The sequence below is a fragment of the Uloborus diversus genome, chromosome 1 (assembly GCF_026930045.1).
Source record: "Uloborus diversus isolate 005 chromosome 1, Udiv.v.3.1, whole genome shotgun sequence".
Lineage (NCBI taxonomy): Eukaryota > Metazoa > Arthropoda > Arachnida > Araneae > Uloboridae > Uloborus > Uloborus diversus.
The window spans coordinates 245,513,292-245,534,512 of record NC_072731.1 but is presented as its reverse complement, the minus strand read 5'-3'; the positions used below and the strand labels follow the sequence as shown (position 1 = coordinate 245,534,512).

At 34.0% G+C, this 21,221-nt stretch overlaps 1 protein-coding gene across 2 annotated transcripts; it reads left to right on the top strand.

The window, feature by feature from the left end:
- Window positions 1-625: 625 nt before the first annotated feature.
- Window positions 626-11,078, top strand: LOC129234225 (skin secretory protein xP2-like). Of its 2 annotated transcripts, XM_054868159.1 has the most exons (4): window positions 626-671; window positions 7,568-7,763; window positions 7,837-8,444; window positions 8,559-11,078. In XM_054868159.1, exons 1-4 carry the CDS (start codon window positions 660-662, stop codon window positions 9,099-9,101), a joined length of 1,359 nt encoding a protein of 452 aa, XP_054724134.1. In that variant the 5' UTR covers window positions 626-659; the 3' UTR covers window positions 9,102-11,078. The 2 variants fall into 2 exon arrangements, with proteins under 2 accessions (XP_054724134.1, XP_054724133.1); XM_054868158.1 differs by having other exon boundaries at window positions 7,837-11,078.
- Window positions 11,079-21,221: the final 10,143 nt, after the last annotated feature.

Below are 21,221 nucleotides of genomic sequence, written 5' to 3'. Positions count from 1 at the left end.
TCGCGGGATCGTGCCAACACCGACTCATCTTTCAAGCAAAGATTCCTAACCACGACTGATAGGGTATTAACAGTGTTCTTTAGCATAAGTTTGTAACCAGTGGGCTTTTTCGAACGAAATTAAAAAGAACAGAACAATGGTGAGGAGAAAGTAAAGCTGGAGATCTTTAACGAGATAATTCGTCACTTTCTCTCATAAACTTCATTTCCCTGTCTGTTTTGACTTCTGCAATGGATTGGTCTATGAAGTCGAGCAATAGTTGATTGAATTGCACAATGTAGAGCTTTAATGTAGCTAAAACAGTTCCGACACATTGAGAAGAAACCTCACGATTGACACAAAATTGTTTTTAATTCTTTCTCAAAACTCGTTTCCAGCACTGGAAAGTGTTTATGGTGTTGACATATGCAGATGCGCAATGGACACAAAACAAGAACTAGAACGCGAGTGAAATGAATTTAGTTAGAGAAGTTACTTTGCAGATGATGTGTTTTTTTTTTTTTTTTCGAAAACTTTTGTTTTGGTCAAGGGCGGTACATCATCTCATCCAAGGCTCGAATACAAATGGGGATCTATATAAAGGTGTCGAAAAAAGGCGTCCGTTGCAGTTGTGGTTTACTGAATCCTCAATAGAATCCATTCTCAACACTTCTCTAGACATGAAGCTAACGGTGAGTTCTCCTGATCAATCATTAAAAACATTTTCTCTTGGAAAACTTACAAGAAGTAATTTCACGCTTATTTAGGAATCTTTCCAAAATTTACTCCTCAAACACTCTTTTGAGTTGAAAACTCAATAAGTGGAAAAATTCATTAACTTTTCCTTAAGTGTAGCAAATGAATCATAATGCCGTGCTTGGTGCAAAAATGGTATCTACAGTCATGCTCAAACTGCGAAATTCCTTCTTAAAGTTTTATGCCTCCAAATATTTGATTCAGATGCTACGTTTTCAGAATTAAAAAAAAAATCTATTCATAAATGACAAAAGAGCATTCTATTTGGACAAAATACGTCACGCAGAACCATCTGGTAGCAATAACTCAATTTTGTTCGAAAATGCAGATACGACTTCTGTGCTTAGCACGGCAGCATAGCATCCATCAAAATACAAAGTATTGTTTATGTTATCTTAAACTAAGCATGCAAAAAGTTTTTTTTTTAATTGACATTGAAAACAATAATAATTTTGAGCTGCTAAGACACATTTAAGCTAAACCAGCTCTTTCATTAAAAGCTGTATGTTTAAGTTTCAGATGCGTCCTTGTTCTAACGATGAGAAAAATGCAAAAGTTTCATTAATAGCATCTTACTTTATTATACTCTTTTAAGGCTTAAAATAAAACACTCTCAAAGGTTCAATACTTTTCTTTCTGCTCTTTCGAAAGACTATAAATTGAAAACTGCTTTAAATTCTTTAAAGCAGAATTTGACGAAAGTTGAAATGCAAAGTTTTAGAAAATGTAAATACCATTTTTGAATGTAATATGCCATACTAGAGAAAATATGCACTCGGGTAATTTAATAAAACAGCTAAAAAAATTTTACTTCATAATATCAAAAATTTCTAATTTCATATAAATATGTTTGTACTCACAAAGCTACCTTAACGCAATATTATTTCAAGTGTGTTCTAATCACGAATTAAATTTCTTAATTATTTCAGCATCATTTAAAAAATATTGTAATCTCAAGTAAGAAAATAGTGCATGAATATCAAGTTTGCGTGCAATTCTTAAAATGACACTCTAAAACTGGAGCAATTATTGCTTGTTGAAATTCAAAATCAGAAAGCTTTAAAAGAAAAGAGCTGTAGTGTCGGATTTAGAGAACAACAAAACAGAATCAGCATTATTTTTCTGTTGTTGATCTGAAGTTGAAGAATTCTGAACTTTCAGAATGAAGAAGTTGTGTTCATTCTGAAAGTTGAAGAAAAAATATCTTCAACTTTTTTAATGTTTCCTCTTTTTCACATGAAATTCAGTAAATTTTTGGTTAGCACAGTTAAAGACCAAAAGTAACACTAAATTTTTAAATGACAACAAAACCATACCGAGAATTATTTGTTCTAATGATAAATTTCTTTTAAAAAATAATAGCGCATAAAATACCTCTGAATTTTTAATCACTTTCATATAAGTTAAACTTGCAGCAATTAAGCATTTTCATGTAGTTAGAAAAATCTTTAATAACTATTTTCCCCAATATGATTTTTTTTTGATTATTACATTCATTAGACAGAAAAAAAAATTACCTGCTGCGTTTTACAATATTCGACATACTACATCAAAACCAAAGTACGAATTTTTTTACCTGCATCTTCTGTTGCTACCTCCTAGTTTTTTGATGCTCTCTCACACACAATTGGCTTTACAAATAACAACTATGTTAATTACAAGAACATAATCTACCGAATCACTCTAAGCCGTTATTTCAACAGCAAGGTGGAGACTTACGCAAAATCAACGATCTGTATCGTGATGAGGAAAACAAAATCTAATAGGTCCGCCAAATTATAACACTACTTGAGTTTACATCAAAATTAAGAATAATTCCCCCTTGAAAAGGGGCAAAAGAACCCTTTAGAAACACCCGTATGTAGCAAAAAGGGAGGTGCACAATTAAACCCCACTAGAAGTCTACGTACTAAACTTCAACTTTCTAGGATATACCGTTGTTGTGTTATACGACATACATATGCACATACATACTTACGTATATACAGGCGTCACGAGAAAACTCGTTGTAATTAACTCGGGAATCGTCAAAATGGTTATTTCGCGAGTCTATACGTTCTTAGGCACTTATCCACGTGTGGTCGAGTCGAAAAAAAAAACTCATCATTCATTCGGGGGTGAGCAAAATGGAAATTAAGGTCAATTATTGAGTGAAAAATTTTTCGGGAATACAATGCTTCCTTTTTTGTAAAAGAAAGTAAGCCAATCAGTCTAACTTTTTACTATGTATTTTGCAGTACCGTACGTTGCACTTAAGGTACATAAAATACACCATCTTAGAATCATACAAGATCTGCCCAGTGCATTTCTCGTTTTAAAAATGCAGAGATGCCCACTGGGGGGGGGGAGGAGGGGCGAGCCGATAGTCCAAATTGTACCATTTAAATTTTACGCAGGTGAATTGAGAGGTATTTTTTCTTTTGGGGATCGCTTAATCTTGGAAGGGGGGTGGTACTTTAGCATTTGTGGTGGTGTGCTATCGTATTTTTTTTGGGGGGGGGGGGACAGACTTGATAAGCACAAGGGCTGTTACTAGATGATTTCAGTCTAAAATTTAAAGCCAGTAAGTTGCCATAATAAAATTCAGTCGGTTATTTTCTCTAATTTTGTTTTTATTAATTATTCATTATTTAGGCTAAAAATAAAATTGATAGTTTTGTGATACCAACTAACGTTTTGCCCATTTTTGAAGGTAATGTGTTCCCTTTCACGGTAGATTTTAACTACTTCGAAAAAGAATGAGATTTTTGTGAATTGAAAGTTAAGTCTTAAACTGAAGCAAGTTTTACATTTATGTTAATAGTTCAGGATCTCAGGACTCTCTAAATGTTGACGCGACACGACAAATACCCATTATTTCAAAACTTGGTGCTAAATTTCTAAACAAGCTATGCTTGAAATTTTAGTTTTGAATGAAAACTGAAAATCTGAGAAAAAATGCATGATATATTAAATACATTTAGTCAGTTCAATTTTATTACAGAAAAAAAGGATAATTAATTTTTTTCCCCCAAGTTCCAGAAAAATTTGTGTGCGCTCTCTCTTACTCTAAAATGCATGCATGATTCTAATATTAATTTTTAATTATTGCCATATACTTACTTCCCTCAGAATCTAAGTCTAAAATGAAATGAAAAAAAAAAATTCATTTTATTTTATTTTTATTCTGAAATTTAAAAAATAACTATCGAAATTTACGAAAATTTTAGGAGATATTTTTTTTAAATTAATTTTGAGTTTTAAGTAAAATTTAGTTTTAGGTCATAGAGAAAGGCCAGACTAATATAGTACATGAAAAATTTTATGAATGTAAATAAAAATGCTTTTGCAATATCATGCGCTCAAAACGAAAAATAGACTTCTGAGAAAAAGAGGTATAAACAGCAGCTGTTAACCAGAAATCTCAATGGGATAATTTATGTTTTTTTTTTTTTTTTCCCCCGCAACAACTTGAAAATTTTTTTGATTATGGTAATAAAAAGGTATGAAGAGGAGAAACCAGTTTAGACTGCTCAAAAATTCCCCTTTTTTTATGTCATAAAATGTTAGTAAAATTATTCAAAAAATATGTTGCCAAAATTTGAGTAAAAAATTCCGATTAGTTCCGATGCTACGAGCACTTAAAATGAGTGTGGAGATTTGAAAACGTTCACAGATTTCTCTCTCTCTCTCTCTCTCTCACCCGCGTTTTTCTCGAAATAACTTTTTTTCAAACGATGTGCATTTTAGCTCAAAGAGTTTTTGACCAATCGTTCTGAAAATTTGTGTGAAAACTCTTTATTCAATTATACTGTATATGAATCTAACCCTTTGATGATCTTATTAATAAAATATTTTTAATGCAAGAAGTGTGAAAAAATGGTATAAAAAATAACATAATAACCAAACACCTCCAAAACGTTCAATTTTTAACTTTTTTTTGATCACAATTAGGTTTATATTCTAGGGAAATATGTTTTCTACGAGAAAGAAAAACTGTAGTCAGGCAAAAACTGTGGCTCCGGTAATGCACACCACACTGTAACAAATTTCGGAAACGTTTCTGGATATATCGGAAACGTTTCCGAAATAGTAGGAATTCTTCATCCAATAGCGAATACCTCAATATTCAGAAAGCTTTTTGTTATTTCAAGAAATCTAGAGCGGAAGTGATGACGCAACGCTTCGAAACCTATTTCATCCTTCCAACCCGGGCGCCAATGAGTCGGAAATAACGAGAACTTATTTTTTTTTTATCTATGGTTGCTGCAGTGAGCAACTGTTTAGCATTGGATTACTTGTTATTTCATGTCTAGAGAGTAGTAAAATATGTCGAAACTAATTTTACGCCTATGCATTTTGGACTGCCCTTGATTTTTTAGACGATGTACGCAGCTATTAAGTTAGTTAATAACCATTTGCTTCTTTATAATTTCCAATGCGACCATAATTAGATATATATTGTGTGTTCAAGCGTGAATAGTTTCAACACCCGTGTTTATACTTAATGAAACGAAACCCTTGGGATTACTTATTCAGTTGTAATGGAGGTACTTAGATTTTCTTCCGCTCATGTTCACTTGTAAGTATTAATGAATATTTTAAAACATGTTGCTAAATACATTTATAATTTTGTTGATTTGCATTTGATGAGGCTAAAATTGTAACTGTTTTTGGGTTTATCGAATTAATTTCAAGTTATCCTACATACCTATGTGCGCGGTGTACTATTTGTTGTAACTAACTGAAACTGATTAATTACGCAAAAGAAATAAGATTTATATTTGAGAAGCAATCACAGAAAAGTTATTTCGAAATACTTGGATGTAAATACATTTTGGTTCAAAAAGAAAAAAAATCAATTGTTTAATTCTTTAAAAATATGGTAATGCAAATATTTTCTAGTATTGTAATATACTTCACAAAAAAAGTGCCAGCATTATCTTTTTTTATTATAATTTATTCATTCATTTAAAAATATTTATACCATTAGAAAATGACCATATTATCTATTAGTAAGAACATGGTTATGCAATTAATTCATCTGCTTATTCATTTTGTTAAATGTGGTTAACAATAAAAAAATTCCTTGACATTAGTTGTTCCGAAAATAACATTTCCTTCGTGGATATACTAGTTTAATGTAGGACAGTCAGGAGGAATGAGTCAGTGGCAAAAATGGAACATCTGCATTTACATGCCGAAATAAAAAGTAATATTATTTCATGTCATCGTTGTGAAAGTGATCATTTTTTAAATACTATGTTATTAATATGCAATGCACATATGGGGAGAAGACGAGGGGCGTTCACCACGCAGACTGTGCCATTGACATTTTCAAGGGGTTGCTTTTTTTAAGGGGGGGGGGGCGCTTTATATCATTTTATGGATGCACCATCACTCTTATGGTGTGGGGGGGGGACTCTCGTATATATGAAATGGAATAATCATGTAATAGAGTTCAATGTTTTAATAAATAAAATATATAATGCATTTTGTGCACACTCTAAAAATAAAATCAGTAACCTATTTTGATTAAGTATCTATATTTGTGATAAACTGGAAAAGGGCAAGAACAGAAGAATAAACCCGAATGGTTCCAGCAGGGGGACTTTGGTGTCATATTTAAATTCATCAATTTCTCTGTTGGTACTTTTCGGTACACTTTGTTCGTCAAAGAAATTGACTTGACGTGAACGAATTTCGGAACGCAAAGTGTAGGTAAGTTCTGTCAAATTTTATCCGAAAATAAAAGCTATCAAGTTTGATACAAGATATGTTTTTAAGTTCTGCTTTAAAAATACAATATGTTGATAATTTTGTCTTGAAAATATTGAGAGAAAAACTGAAGTTTAATATTGTTTAACAAACAATCCCAATTTTGAGAAAGTACTCCCCTTCCCTCCCCCGACGACTTTGTGAATATGAATGAAACTATTATATTATTTCATAAATTTTCAAAAATTTATAACTGTGCATATTTTATGCTGTTAACCATGCTATTTGTCATTAGAAATTCAGAAAAAAAAAATAAAAAAAATCCACGTATGATTCTAAAATTGCTTGTTTCATTGCTCTTAGATATGAAAGAATTGAAACTGATATGGCATGCAATACTATAGTAAAGAATTATTTTTTAGAAAAAAATCACGGAAAAAGGATTCCGAAATTCTCAGAAACGTTTTGAAATTTGTTTGGAGAATTCCGAAATACTCGGAAACGTTTTCGAAACTTTCATGAACCACAGCTGCACAGAATACTCAGAAACATTTCTGGAAATTACGGAAAGAGGATTCCGAAATACTCAGAAACGTTTCTGAAAATTACAGAAAGAGGATTCCAAAATACTCGGAAACATTTCTGGAAATTATAGAAAGAGGATTTCGAAATACTCAGACACGTTTCTGGACATTACAGAAAGAGGATTCCGAAATACTCAGAAACGTTTTTGAAAATTTCATGAACCGCAGCTGCACGATATACTCAGAAACGTTTCCGAATTTTTTTTACAGTGCAGCAACAAGCTCTGATGGCGACCGCCCATGGACAGCAGCTTCTAACTCCACTAATTCTAGCGGAAATAACTTCAAAAAATTAAAAGGTGTACTTCAAAAGATAAATAAAATATCCTCTAAGTTAAAGAAATTCTAATTATTTCTTTCCGGTTAAAAAAAAAAAAAAAAAACCCACTAAAACGGCCTCCTAAACTGGTTTCCCTACTTAAAGTGTTCTGAATTAAATTATGCATAACATATAATTTTTCCAGAAAAGCTAAAACTTTGTAACTTAAAGATTTTAAGACCCCTTGAACATATAAACCAATAATAACAGTTTTTATTGCTTCTCATTATAGAACGTCACGTATTTACTATCTGTGATTGCTTGTGCGGCTGCCCTCGGATATTATCCTTCCTCCTATTCCTATGGAGCACAAAGTCCAATTAGCTATTCTACCCTTGGAGGCATTGGAGGCATCTCATATGGCCAGGGAGGATACAGTTCTTCCGGTTTAATTGGAGCATACCCAGTTTCTGGCTATGGAGTCGGAGGTACATTTTATTCTAAGTTCCATTCTTGACATTGTTTTGTGCTAGGTTATTGAGAAAAACAATTCTATTTTAGGATCAATCTATGGAGGGGCGGGATATAGAACTATTTCAGCGCCTAGCTACGGAGGAGCAGCATATAGAACAATTTCAGCACCTAGCTACGGAGGAGCAGCATATAGAACAATATCAGCACCTAGCTACGGAGGAACAGCATATAGAACAATTTCAGCACCTAGCTACGGAGGAGCAGCATACAGAACAGTTTCAGCCCCAGCTTATGGAGCATCAAGACTTCTTACAGCACAAACTCCAGTTTTTTACTCAGAAGCACCTACTGTAGTATCAGCTCCCGCCCCTGTAATTCAAAGAGTGGCTACTCCTGTTATTCAAAGAGTGACTGCCCCTGCCCCTGTTATCCAAAGGGTGGCCGTCCCCGCTCCTGTCATTCAGAGAGTGGCTGCCCCAGCTCCTGTCATTCGAAGAGTGGCAGCCCCAGTTCAAGTCATATCTGCACCTGCTCCAGTTTCTCCCAGATTATACAGTGCACCAGCACAGGTTTACAGAGCTCCAGCTCGAGTCATTAGCGCACCAGCGCAGGTTTACAGAGCTCCTGCTCAAGTCATTAGTGCACCAGCACAAGTTTACAGAGCTCCAGCTCGAGTCATTAGTGCACCAGCACAAGTTTACAGAGCCCCAGCTCGAGTCATTAGTGCACCAGCACAGGTTTACAGAGCTCCAGCTCAAGTCATTAGCGCCCCAGCTCCCATTATACGAAGAATATCTGCACCAGCACAGGTTTACAGAGCTCCAGCTCAAGTCATTAGCGCCCCAGCTCCCGTTATCCAAAGAGTATCTGCCCCAACTGTTTTACGAGCAGCTCCTGCACCTGTTATCCGTACCGTAGCTGCACCAGCCCCCATTATTAGCACTAAGGGTTCTCCACTCTACAGTGCTCCAACGTATAGCAGCATCGCTGCTCCTGCGTATACCAGTGTCGCAGCTCCTGCACCAATCATTGCCCGCAGTCCCGCAGTTTCCAGAGTTCAATATGCTCCAGTCCTGACTTCTGCTGCAGCACCTTCATCTTATACCTTAGGAGGAATTGGAGGTTCTTACGAAGTTGGTAATATTGGTGGCGCAACTTCTTACACCCTTGGAGGAGCTGGAGGATCCTATGGAATTGGTAATGTCGGTGCAACTTCCTACACCCTTGGAGGAGCTGGAGGAGCCTATAGATCAAGCGAACTATACAACCTAGGAGGTTTGAGTAGTATTGGAGGAATCAGAAGTTATTCCTTCCCTGCCATTAGAAGCTACAGTGGCAAAAGCATAAAATAGAAGAATTCGCATTTTTCGTCGAAGTGCAGGAACTAAATGAAAATCCTTAAAAAAAATTACAGATGTAAACTTAAAAATACATTTAAACTTAAATCGAAACAAGTTTTTTAAAATATGTTTGGCAATAAATACAAGGCCATTTTCTGAAAAATTTTTTAGTTAAAATATGTGAACCTGGATCTTTCTTAGCGCAGCATACATCAGATTTTACCATAAATATTATTTCTAATACAACTGCTACTCCAACTTACAAAAAACTTACATTACAAACTGTTTCAAATTGAGAAAGTAAAAATTTGGACACCTGTGAGCATTTTCTTCGGGTTGATTTCTTTGAAATATAATCTCCAAGTTTTTTTCCTATCTTCTTCCTAAAATATAACTGCAGTGTTTGTGTTGTGGACACTCACGTTTCAAACATACTTTTGTGAAGCACTCATGAAATTTGATTGAAATTTGAAGAGTTTTACTATATTTTTATAAATATATGCTTATCTCAGCTTTAATTATGTGCGTAATTATACACCCGAATATTATTGAAAGAAAGTTTTAATATTCAAAGTTTCCCCCTTAAAATTCAGTCCAATTTAACCTTAATGCGATATAAGAATATGTAATTCATTTTACAAATTCTTATTTCATTTATTTATTCACTTTGTTCTAACACATAATCAACAGTACTATGGTGGTTCAAGTACACAGCATTAAAACACTTATTGTACGTTTATTTTTAAAAATAAACAATACAATGTGGTGCGAAATATTTTCATTATAAGTATAATGGGCAAAAATAGAAAATCATAAATATTGTTTGCGTATGCTTTTTTATTCAAATTATTTAGTTCTACCTTATGTAAAACAACATCTTTGAATGTCCATGAAGAATGTTTCGCAAGCTAAATATAACTGAATTTCTCGTTTAATTAATTACCTTTTAAAATTGTTTTAAAAAAATGTTGAAAAGCCTTTTTTTATGCTCCTGCTCTTATAAAACCATGTTATAGTATTTTCTCCTGTTTACTAATTGTTTTTCCCTAAAAATATTCTTCTTTTCAACATTGTGATTAAAAGATCTTTTAAATGTGCTTTCTGTATTTTCGCCAACGAACTTCCTAGTTCGTTGCTTTGCAAACTAATTGCATTTTACTACTCAACTTCTTTTTCTTTTTTTCAATTCGAAATTTTTTTTCAGAAAATTACTAAAACTTCTTTCAAAAATTATTTAAGTTTATTTTCCTCAATTTTCGAAGATCGTCTTCAAAATAATAAATACTATTGAACTAAAAAGCCTAAAATGAAATTCACTTTTTAAAAACCTTTTTTAAAAGTATGTGTTTTCCAATTATCATTTCTTTTAAAAACTTCATTTATTTTTTCTTTCGTCCAAATTTTTAAGTGCATTTACAAATGATCTGTCGAAATTTCTTACATATGTAAAACGAAATATAATAAATATAGTACAGTTGTAGCTGCATAAACTATCCAAAACTGAAATCAACAACATCCATGGGGAAATCATAAACGTTATTGCAATTTCAGAAATACTTATTAACATTTATATATGATGCAGTGGAACTTTCTTTCAAATGCTAACTAGCAAAAAGTCTACTCTAACAGCCAATATATTTAATAGTATATGTCTATGTATTCAATGAAGCAACGAAAAAAAACTTGCAGAGAGAAGATTTACACATCTTACATATTCTTCTGAATATCGATTTTTTCTTAAATTAGTACTTTGGAATTTATAATAAATATCTCTCAATATTAAAAAATATTTTGTGATATATTTTTCTCAATCTGCACATTTATCCGATAATTTTAACTCTGTACATTTCCGGCAATTTCTGTTCAGTGTGTTTCTGATAATTTCAATTCTGTACTTATTCCCGATAATTTCATTGTCACTTTGCAATACTTCTTCAATGCCTCTCAAACAAAAGAACCTGAAAAATAATCCAATGAAATGTAATAAAACTGTTCTTCTCCTACATGACTATTTGTTCCATTTTCTTACATTTTGCCCTTACGTTTTGCACTAAAATATTATTACCGTTTTCCATATCGTCGCCTCAGAGCAACAGTAAGATATTTTAGTGTTATTTCTGGGATTAGATATCTTACTGTTGCTCTGAGGCGACGGTATTCATTTCTCAAAAGGACGTAAAAATACCTATCAGCATCATTGCAGTTTTTAAGTTTAAATGTTATGAGCTAACCATAATGTCGCATTAATTATATTTTAATCTTTAAAGCTGAAAGTCTCTCTGTCTGGATATCTGTCTGTCAGGATCTCTGTGACGCGCATAGCGCCTAGACCGTTCGGCCGATTTTCATGAAATTTGGCACAGAATTAGTTTGTAGCATGGGGGTGTGCACCTCGACGCGATTTTTCGAAAATTCGATGTGGTTCTTTTTCTATTCCAATTTTAAGAACATTTTCCCGAGCAAAATTATCATAAGATGGACGAGTAAATAATACTAAGTTATCATAACGTGGAACCGTAACATGGGCAAGTCGATTGGCGAGAAATTCATCATCCATTATTTGTAAATATACAAGCAAACCAAAAAACCTTTTAATTTTTCTACTACGGGCAAAGCCGTGCGGGTGCCACTAGTGGAACATAAAATATTTGTTTTTGAAAAAACGTGGACACTTTAGCTTTTTAAAGGCTTACATTGTACATTTAAATTCTGCAATAAGTTGAATATGTTTGGCAAAAAAGTAGTGAACCGAACTCCAGGTCGTCTAGGGTCATATCCAGCGGTAGGCCAGAAGAGGTGCCGTCTGCCCTGGGGGAATTTTTGCCTTCCCTCAGCAAATATTGGAAACAAAAACCCTCCTTTACTATATTACATTAAGATGTGCGAGGTTTAAAAAAAAATAATCTCTGAAAAAATAAGTGAAACAAGGTATTTCGAATAGCCAGATAACTTCAGTTCAATAATAAAATGAATAGATAAATAATCCTGATACTTTCAGGAAGTACATAAGCAGTCGAAATATGTTTCAAATACAAAAAAAAAAGTTAAAATACAGTGAACGAGATTTAAATTATTCTAATGAATAGTTGCACTATTAATTCTAAGTGCTTGAAAGTTAAAGAAAAGAAAGAAAGAAAAAAAAACGAAAAACTAAACCAAAACTTTATTTACAGATTCAGGCTGCAAGACTGCAAGATATTTAAAATAAAATGAAGTGTAAAAATACCTTACATATCATTGAAAAAACGTTTTTTTTTTTTTTTTACTGGGGTCGCGAGTGTTCGTATTTCAGACAAATATGAATATCAGGCTGGAAATTGAAAATTTCTGTATGGAAAACTAAAGCACTCAAAATAGAAAAGAGCTGGGAAAGGTTTTTCATAACATTTTTATTAATATAGAAGACAGCGGTATAGCCAAAAAGGGAGAATGGAGGAAGATCCCTGAACCTTAGGCCTTTATTTTAAGTCACCAAAAGTAGCCTAGAAGTGCATTTTTGAAACTTTAATTTTGAACAAATTCCGAAGGAGAATACACAAACACCTATTGTGATCAAAGATAGCCTACAACAATGTAGTTGGAAGTGAAAATTTCAAAAAGCCGCCAAAAGAACGTACCCACTCCAACAATCGTGAAACGCCCTCTCCCCATTATTAAAAATCGTCTAAATATTTCGTCTTTAGGACTTCAACTCTGAAAAACTTTTCGGTTTAGAGCTCCCGAATCTGAATATTTACAGTGAATCACCTGTAAAAGTCGACATTCTCCGGTTTTGACCTTTTCCGGTAGCATACATATGTATGCATCAATTCTCCGTCAATCAATGTCATATTTTACTATAAGAGAGACAATGTTTTCATTGAAATGCACCATCTTTCACTGCATGCTCTATATTTTAGCTTTAAGCACTCTGTATACAGTGCCGGCAAAAAAAAATCTTTACATGTGGTTGGCAATGGAATTGTTTCCATCTGTCAAAAGTACTACTTTTAGTCACTAAAGTTGATAGAAAGAGCAAAAAAAAAAAAAATATCATAGAGTGAAAAAAATGTTTTTTTTTTCAAAACGTTATTTTTTTTTCAAAACGTAATTTTTAATTAATTTTTTTGAATGTCCGATTTTTCAAATAAGGCGTGGCCTTTATGACGTCACAAGTGATAAACTTTGGCGCTACTCCACTGGCGCGCTGAATGTTTATGCTTGCTGTCTATCGTGTTTCCAGGTTTTGATAATTCAGGTGAGTAAAGAAGCGAATAAAGTATTGCGCTCTGCTCTAATGGCATCAGTGAATGACATTTCATCACTTGTTATGTCATGTACAGAAGCGTAAAAAATTAAATCGAACCTGCGCACTGATTAAAATTTTTTTTTTTTAATATTAAGCTTTGTCAAATTATTTTTAAAATGGTCAGATCCTACATTTTGAAGCATTTTCTTTCAAAAAAAAAAAACTTTTAAAATTTCGGAAACGTCCCATTGAATATTCGGAAACGATCTAAGCCGAATGTTTGGTATTCGGCCAAATCACTAGTGAACATGCCAAGTGATGTCATGAAAAGAAGTTTACATTTCAGGTTTTTAATTTCCAACCTTATGTAAAGATTTTTCTTTTTGCTAGCATTTTATGTTTTTATAGTTTTCCAGTACAACCTCTCTTATTCGAACTAACTGGAACTAAAGACAATCAGGATAAACGAAAATCCGGGGAATAAGCGAATTACATTCTTAAATTTTTTCTTTCTTTCTTTCTAATGGGAATGCGTTCGGCTGTTTTAGACTTTCGCAGACCTAGCGCTATGCCCCGATACGGCATCCATTTCATGTGCCACCATTAAGGCGTGGATGTTAACACAGTGCAGAACCTTTTATCCGGGAAGAAAAAAACCGGGAAACCAGAAAACCGACAACTGTTTGCAGATTTTAACGCCATTTTTTTAAAATACGCATTTTTGACAATTTTTGGAAGTTTTTTTTTTTTTTTTTTAAATACCTAAAAGAATATGAACTGTTTCTTAAAAAATACCATATTACTTACGCAAAACTGGGGAAAATGTTTACAAAAACGAACCTCAAAGGGTTGACCTTTACGCGGGGCAAAATTTCCGAAATATTTTCTTGAATTAAGAAGTACACTCTTAAGTCGGAAATTTTCGTGTTTTATTCTAACTGAAAACTAAAGAAATGAAGAAATGAATATTGTCGAATTCTAATGCAATATTTTATTGAATGGCCTTTAAAATTAAAGCCGTTTAGAGCGTCAGTGATGTAGCAAAATTGCGGGAAACGCCGAAAAACTGATTCGCGAATTTTCCGGATAGTTAATGGTGGAATCTAGAAATCGTTAAACGCATGACTGTAATAATACTGCAAGAACTCATAAATCTAACTCCTATTGATATTGCAAAAAGCAATAGTTATCAATAACCGACGTAATCACAAACACAAAATCTTAATGAAAAATTTAAAAACAAAACGCGTTCATGAAAACAAATTTTTTCATACGGAATAGCAGGAAATTCGCATATTTCCGTTCAAAAACTTGTTTCTAGCCCTTCTCTTCATTTTTTTTTTCGTTTTAAAACATCCGAAAAGTGGTGGGTTTTTTTTTCTTTTTCAGATTGAATGTTAGGGTCTCAGGTCTTATAAATAACTTGAAGTTTTTTGGTGTTTAAATTATTCATTCACTAGTAGTTTTTAATATTTCGTTAGTATTTATAATCATTTCTGAACTGTTTTCTTCTTATTTTAATATGTATTACTATTTATTATAATAATTTAAGTTTTATAAACAATCGGCCAACAGAGGTTTATAGTGATTCAGAAAACCGGTAAATTCAGATATCCGGGATAGCGATGGTCTCGAACTTCCCGGATAATTGGTTTTCTACTGTAACACAGAAAATTTTGACGCACAGTTTCCCACCAGACGGAGGCACCTGGGCTCTCTTCGATGTTAAATTGCACTAGGGATTTTATTTTGCCGAGGGCATTCAAAGCCAAAACATTCTTAAATAAGCAGATTTATATCCTAAAAAAGTTTCTCATTGAAACAAAACTAAATAGTATCGTTTCTCGCAAATACTTTATCACTTATAGTTCAGCTGCATTGGTGTCAGACTGACGTTTCATTGTACGCCATGCTGTTTGTTAGATTAGCACTTTATCTTAGTGTACGTTCAATACAAAAGTTGTACGTTGAATCAAAAGAAAACCGAATGTTTGGAATATTTATAGTTCCATTATTCAATTATAATTAAAACCTATGATGTTATATACAGGGTGTTACGTTTTAACTATCAAACCTCTATTTTCGCAACCGTTAGTCCTAGATGGATACTTCCAATTGCAAAAATGTTCAAAATCAGATGCGGAGTTAAGATATTGAAAGTTTGAAGCAAATATAAAATTGAGTCAAAAAATACAAAATTTAACTTCTTATACGGGCCCGAGATTCCCTAACTTATATTTAGGAAAATATTCTCCATTGAAAAATAAATCCAATACAAAAAGTTTGAAATTAGTACGACCAATATTCACCGAGCTATGAAACGCAGCATTTTGTAACTTACACCACTTTGCACTCGCCATCAATAACACCTTTTTTTTTGGGGGGGGGGGATATAGCAGTTAACAAGTGTTTAAAATTATATGTGCGCATAGAGTGTGGTTTTTCAAATTGCTCGAGATTTTGCAGTGTATTTTGGGGTATTATGGCATAACATTTGTATTTATTTTTGAATAGCGATGAAAAAAAAATACTTTGTTATTTTTACTTTGACAACCTGTCACTCATCTGAAAGGCCGATAAGTTCCAATCTTATCATCTGTATGGTCCGTTAAAACTATAAACTGGAATATCTCCTTGAATTTTGGTCGCACAAATGTCACGTTTTTTGCGTCAGTAATAGTTTTCAATGGAGATTATTTATCTAAATATTAGTTAGGGAACCTAGGGCCCATATAAGAAGTTAAATTTTGTATTTTTTGATTCATTTTTATTTTCGCTTCAAACTTTTAATATCTCAACTCTGCATCTGATTTTGAACATTTTTGCAATTGGAAGTATGCACCTAGGACTAACGGATGCGAAAATAGAGGTCTTGAAGGTTAAAACGGAACACCCTGTACATATTTTTAACTCTACAAATTTGATCCGGATAAACCAAACAGCCGGTTAAACGGAGGCCGGATGAACCAGGTTCTACTGTACATATAAAAATTTCCAGTCTCTATCACAAAGTGTATGGTCCTTAAAGGGTTAGCCTATCGGCCTGCGCCGTCTATTATCTGCCTCATATTTCGTTGTTCTCGATTATTTTTCCGATTTGCTGAGTTCGTAAATTAAGTCTCTATCAAATCCAACTTACATACAACCTGAATAATAATAAAGAACGGCCTCTAGCACAAACTGCAATAAAAATTGCAGACACGTGTTTCCATATACTTTTTCTGCGAACAATAAATTATCTTAATCCCGAAAAAATGACTTTTTCGAAAGCCTACGCTGAAATCTTAATGTGCAGCAAGTATTTAACACAATGCACATAATTAGCACTAAAAAAGACTGAATATTTTGTTCGGAAGTCTAACGAGAAAAAAATGTGCTGCGAAAAATAATGTATCTTGGAATTTTTTCCTTATGGAGTGATAATAAAGGACCAAGAGCTGACTACACAAAAATTTTATCATGAGGTACAAAATGTGTGCCCACAACAGTAGGATAGTTTACTGTTATTCCTGGGAATAGATATCTTACTGTTGTTCTGAGACTACGATATGGTCGATCTCGTTAAGCAATCGGTCTGCCAGGGCGAGCAAAGGGCATAAAACGTGGGCAGTCAAAGATGACAATTTTTTTTTGCAGAAATGCAAGAGACTGCAGCAAGGAAGCATTTTTGCAGAAGTTCTGTGGATTTTTTTCAAATTAGTACAGTAGAATCTCGTTTATCCGACCCCCGTTTATCCGGATCACATTTGCAGAGTTTAAAGAAATTGTACTCACTCCAATAATAATTTTAAATTATGATATCAAGAACGGAACTGTAAATATGCTAAATATTTGCTCTTTATTTTGATTGAATACACAACTCTTACAAAGGTCGTGCAATAAATTGCAGTCAATTAATGAACAACCTGGCGTATTTGGAGTGACTGTCCGATACCAATGCATAACAGTTCCCCTCTTAAGGGAAAGTGCGCACCTCCCTCCCTCCCTCTCTAATATCACTTAGATCATTGAGACATACATGAAGCGAGTGGGAGTGGTTGTTGAGGCAGGAATCTTCGCGTCTAATCTAATTTCATTTGTCTTATTATTCAGTTGTGATTGTTCTTTGCAACGTTTTTATTATAGTATTGTAACGGATCCGGTGCGACATCCAACTTTCTTGAAAGGACGACACAGTTCGTGAGAAAAATACGGGAAATTTATTTACACTATGTACAGGAAAGATCGTCAACAACTGCTAAATTAATCATCAGCAATTAAGCAAATATCACTCAACACCGTAAACTCAACGGTTACACACGTATTTACTTCCAAATACGAAAAACAACACAGCGAAATGCCTCGCAATAAACAGAGCTAATACACTCTCAGTACAAATTCTCAATCAAAACTAACTTTTTATCATGCGTAACGGCTTTTTATACACACCGAAAGAGAACTCTCAAATATTCCACAAGATTCCCGAAAATCGTAGACCATTATTTTATTTCTTTTCCATTCAAATTTTATCATTCAGAAATGAGGGGACGTATACTTCAGCCGAATGTACGGCGACTGTCTATTTATTACAAGAAACTATTTACAGGTTACGTTACTACAATTATTTTAGATGAAAGATAATTTAATAAACGCCGAATTTAGCTAGATTACGACAAATCAATCACAAAAATAATTACTATTTACAGAATTTGTAACAGTATTGTTTATTTGGCGAAACATTTTAAATTGCAGAAAAATAACCACTTCACTCGTTATTTGGCAGGGTTACGGTAGCATGGTTGCTTGGCACGCTAAGCGATGAACTTTTCAGTTGAAGGATTATTTTGAAGTTTAAAGCTAATCTTTTTATGTGTTTTGGCGAATAGTTTTAAATTCCAAAGAGACTAATAGGTTTTTGAAAATGTGTGTACGCATTTATTCAACAGACGTCTTTTAAATTCTTAGCACGGCCATCGCCGTGCGGGTACTGCTAGTATTAACTAATTCATAAACAAGTTACAAGAGGTAAACTTGGATGTCCCGCACAGGAAGCATGCAAAAAAATTAAATTTGAATTAACAAAATTGTTTAATAAAAATATAACTGTGTCAGGAGTATCTTTGTATCAAATGTAAAGATTAATAACATTGCTTACCCCTGTTTATTCACAATATTAAGAGATATGACAAAATGTTAAGATAATTTAAGCATCTTTTTGTCCTACACGTGACGGTGGAATGGTCCAATAGTGGTTCGCGAGTAAATTTTATGTGGTTCGCGAGCTGCTAGTGACAGTTAATATTGTTTAAATAGTTATTAAATTTATTTATTAACTAGTGGTACCCGCACGGCTTTGCCCGTAATAGAAAAATTAAAATGTCTTTTGGTTCGCCTGTATATTTACAAATAATGTATGGTGAATTTCCTCGTCAGTTGGCTTGTACCCATGTTACGATTCCACGTTATGATAATTTCGTAATTTACTCGTCCATCTTATGATAGCTTTGTTCTTAAAATTGGAACAGAAAAAGAACCACATCGAATTTTCGAAAAATCGCTTCTAGGTGCACACCCTCATGCTACAAACTAACTTTGTGCCAAATTTCACGAAAATCGGCCTAACGGTCTAGGCGCTATGCGCGTCACAGAGATCCAGACATCATACAAACATCCTACAGACTTCCAGACATCCTCCGGACAGAGAGACTTTCAGCTTTATTATTAGTAAAGAAAAAATAAAGAAGAAGATAAAGAAGAAAACTTTTAGATTTTTCTTGTTTCATCTGATGTAATTGAATATGTTAACCATACCTGCCTCTAGTCTATCTCCTGATTGATTTTTCTCCTATGTCTTTTCGTTCCACTGATTTTTTAATTTTTTAATGTCGTCTTTAATTTTAGCACACCAGTGTATTTTAGCACATTCGCGTCCAAACTAATTGATTAAAGAACCAAAGTGGAACCTAAAGCCATGCTTTACTCAAATTGTAAATTTTTTTCACGAACAGAGCGATATCACTTTAACCCAGTCATCTGCAAATAAATCAAAATAACAGCAGAATAACATATAACTTAAAGAAAGTAAAAAGTTCATCTCAATGTTGATATATTAACGCAGCGTACATTACAAAGTAATTCACGACAAAACTATTAACAACTTACTGTCTTGAATTCCGTCAGATTGAATTATTTCAGCGGTCTAACTGTTTAGATAGTATTTCAACTGGAATTTAGTAAAAATGATAATGTTACGTTACGTTGTGTGTACTCCCTTCAATAAATAAGCATCCTTTCTAAAACTGAAAATAAATTTAACTTGGTTTGCTTAAGTTTTAGTCACGGTGATTTATTATGCAAACATTTAAAAGGGTTGACGTTTGGAAATCCATGATCATTTGCATGCAAAGATACATGAGCCTTTCTTCCACCCTATGACCTTAAAAAAAGATTCATTCTCCTTTCCAACAACTGATTGAGTTTTCGAGTTGAATGCTTACGAAGGGAAATGAATTCTCGTCTACGGTTCTTGGGCGAACAAATTTAATTCAACTTCAGCTCTTGAGGAATTTTTCTTTCTCGTGTATGCTCGAATAATTTTTTTTAACTCGCATGATAATTTTTATACTTACAGTCAGGGTTGCCAGGCGTCCCGGATTTCAAGGGACAGTCCAGTATTTTGAAAAATTGTCCCGCGTCCCGGGGAACTTCCATACGGGACGGCTGAAGTCCCGTATTCTAGCTGATAACAATATTTTACAGAACGAGACTTGATTTTAATGGAACAAAATAAAGTAAAACAAAAAATTAAATAATGAGCAATAATAAAATCATGTGGCAACAAACACAAAAATTGTTTTCGTTTTGATTTAGTTTGTATGTTTTTGTTTTGGCGGCAGACCATGAGGAACCGCAGGGGTGCCCACCAAGGGGGGGGGGTCATGGCGCAGACTGCGCCATTGAAAGTTTTAGGGTCCATCTTATGATAGTTTTGTTCTTAAAATTGGAATAGAAAAAGAATTACATCGAATTTTCGAAAAATCGCTTCGAGGTACACACCCCCATGCTACAAACTAACTTTGTGCCAAATTTCATGAAAATCGGCCGAACGGTCTAGGCGCTATGCGCGTCACAGAGATCCAGACATCCAGACAGAGAGACTTTCAGCTTTATTATTAGTAAAGATAAAGAAAAGTAATAACTTAAAAAAGTAACAAATGATTTTTGAGCAATCACGATTGCTTATTGCTTTCATTTGACTGTTTTGGGATGTCCTTTGATTTTATTTTCCCACCGCCACCCTCCGCACCATCACCGTCGACCGGTTTCTCACGATGCTGCTCCTATAGCGAAAGCCGTCTCCAGGTTGCATCCATGTCCTACACACACGCGCATACATACAGAATTACACACACACGCGCACACATACACACACACGCACGCACACCAACACATACACGCACATACATACACGCATACATACAGACACCTACACATATACACACAACTACCCACACATTCATGCCTGCACACAGACACAAACACATATGCCTACACACACATACACATACCCCCCCCCCACACACAACTACCCACACAGTTATGCCAGCACACAGACACAAACACACATGCCTACACACACATACACATACCCCCTACACACAAACACAATACCCCCACACACAAACACACACGCCTACATACACACACTCGTGATTGCGAAAAACATAATTTGAAATCAAGATGTCAAAATTCAATTTTTTTTTTTTTTTGCTTATGAAATCACAATGTATGTGTGATTTCTTAAGCAAAAAAATGTGCTCATCACCTTTTGAAATAACTACACCTTTTCAAAAATTATATGAGCTGTTACGTGCGGGACAAAATGGTGGTTTTTTCGTGGACGGGCCATTTGGTGATGAAAATAA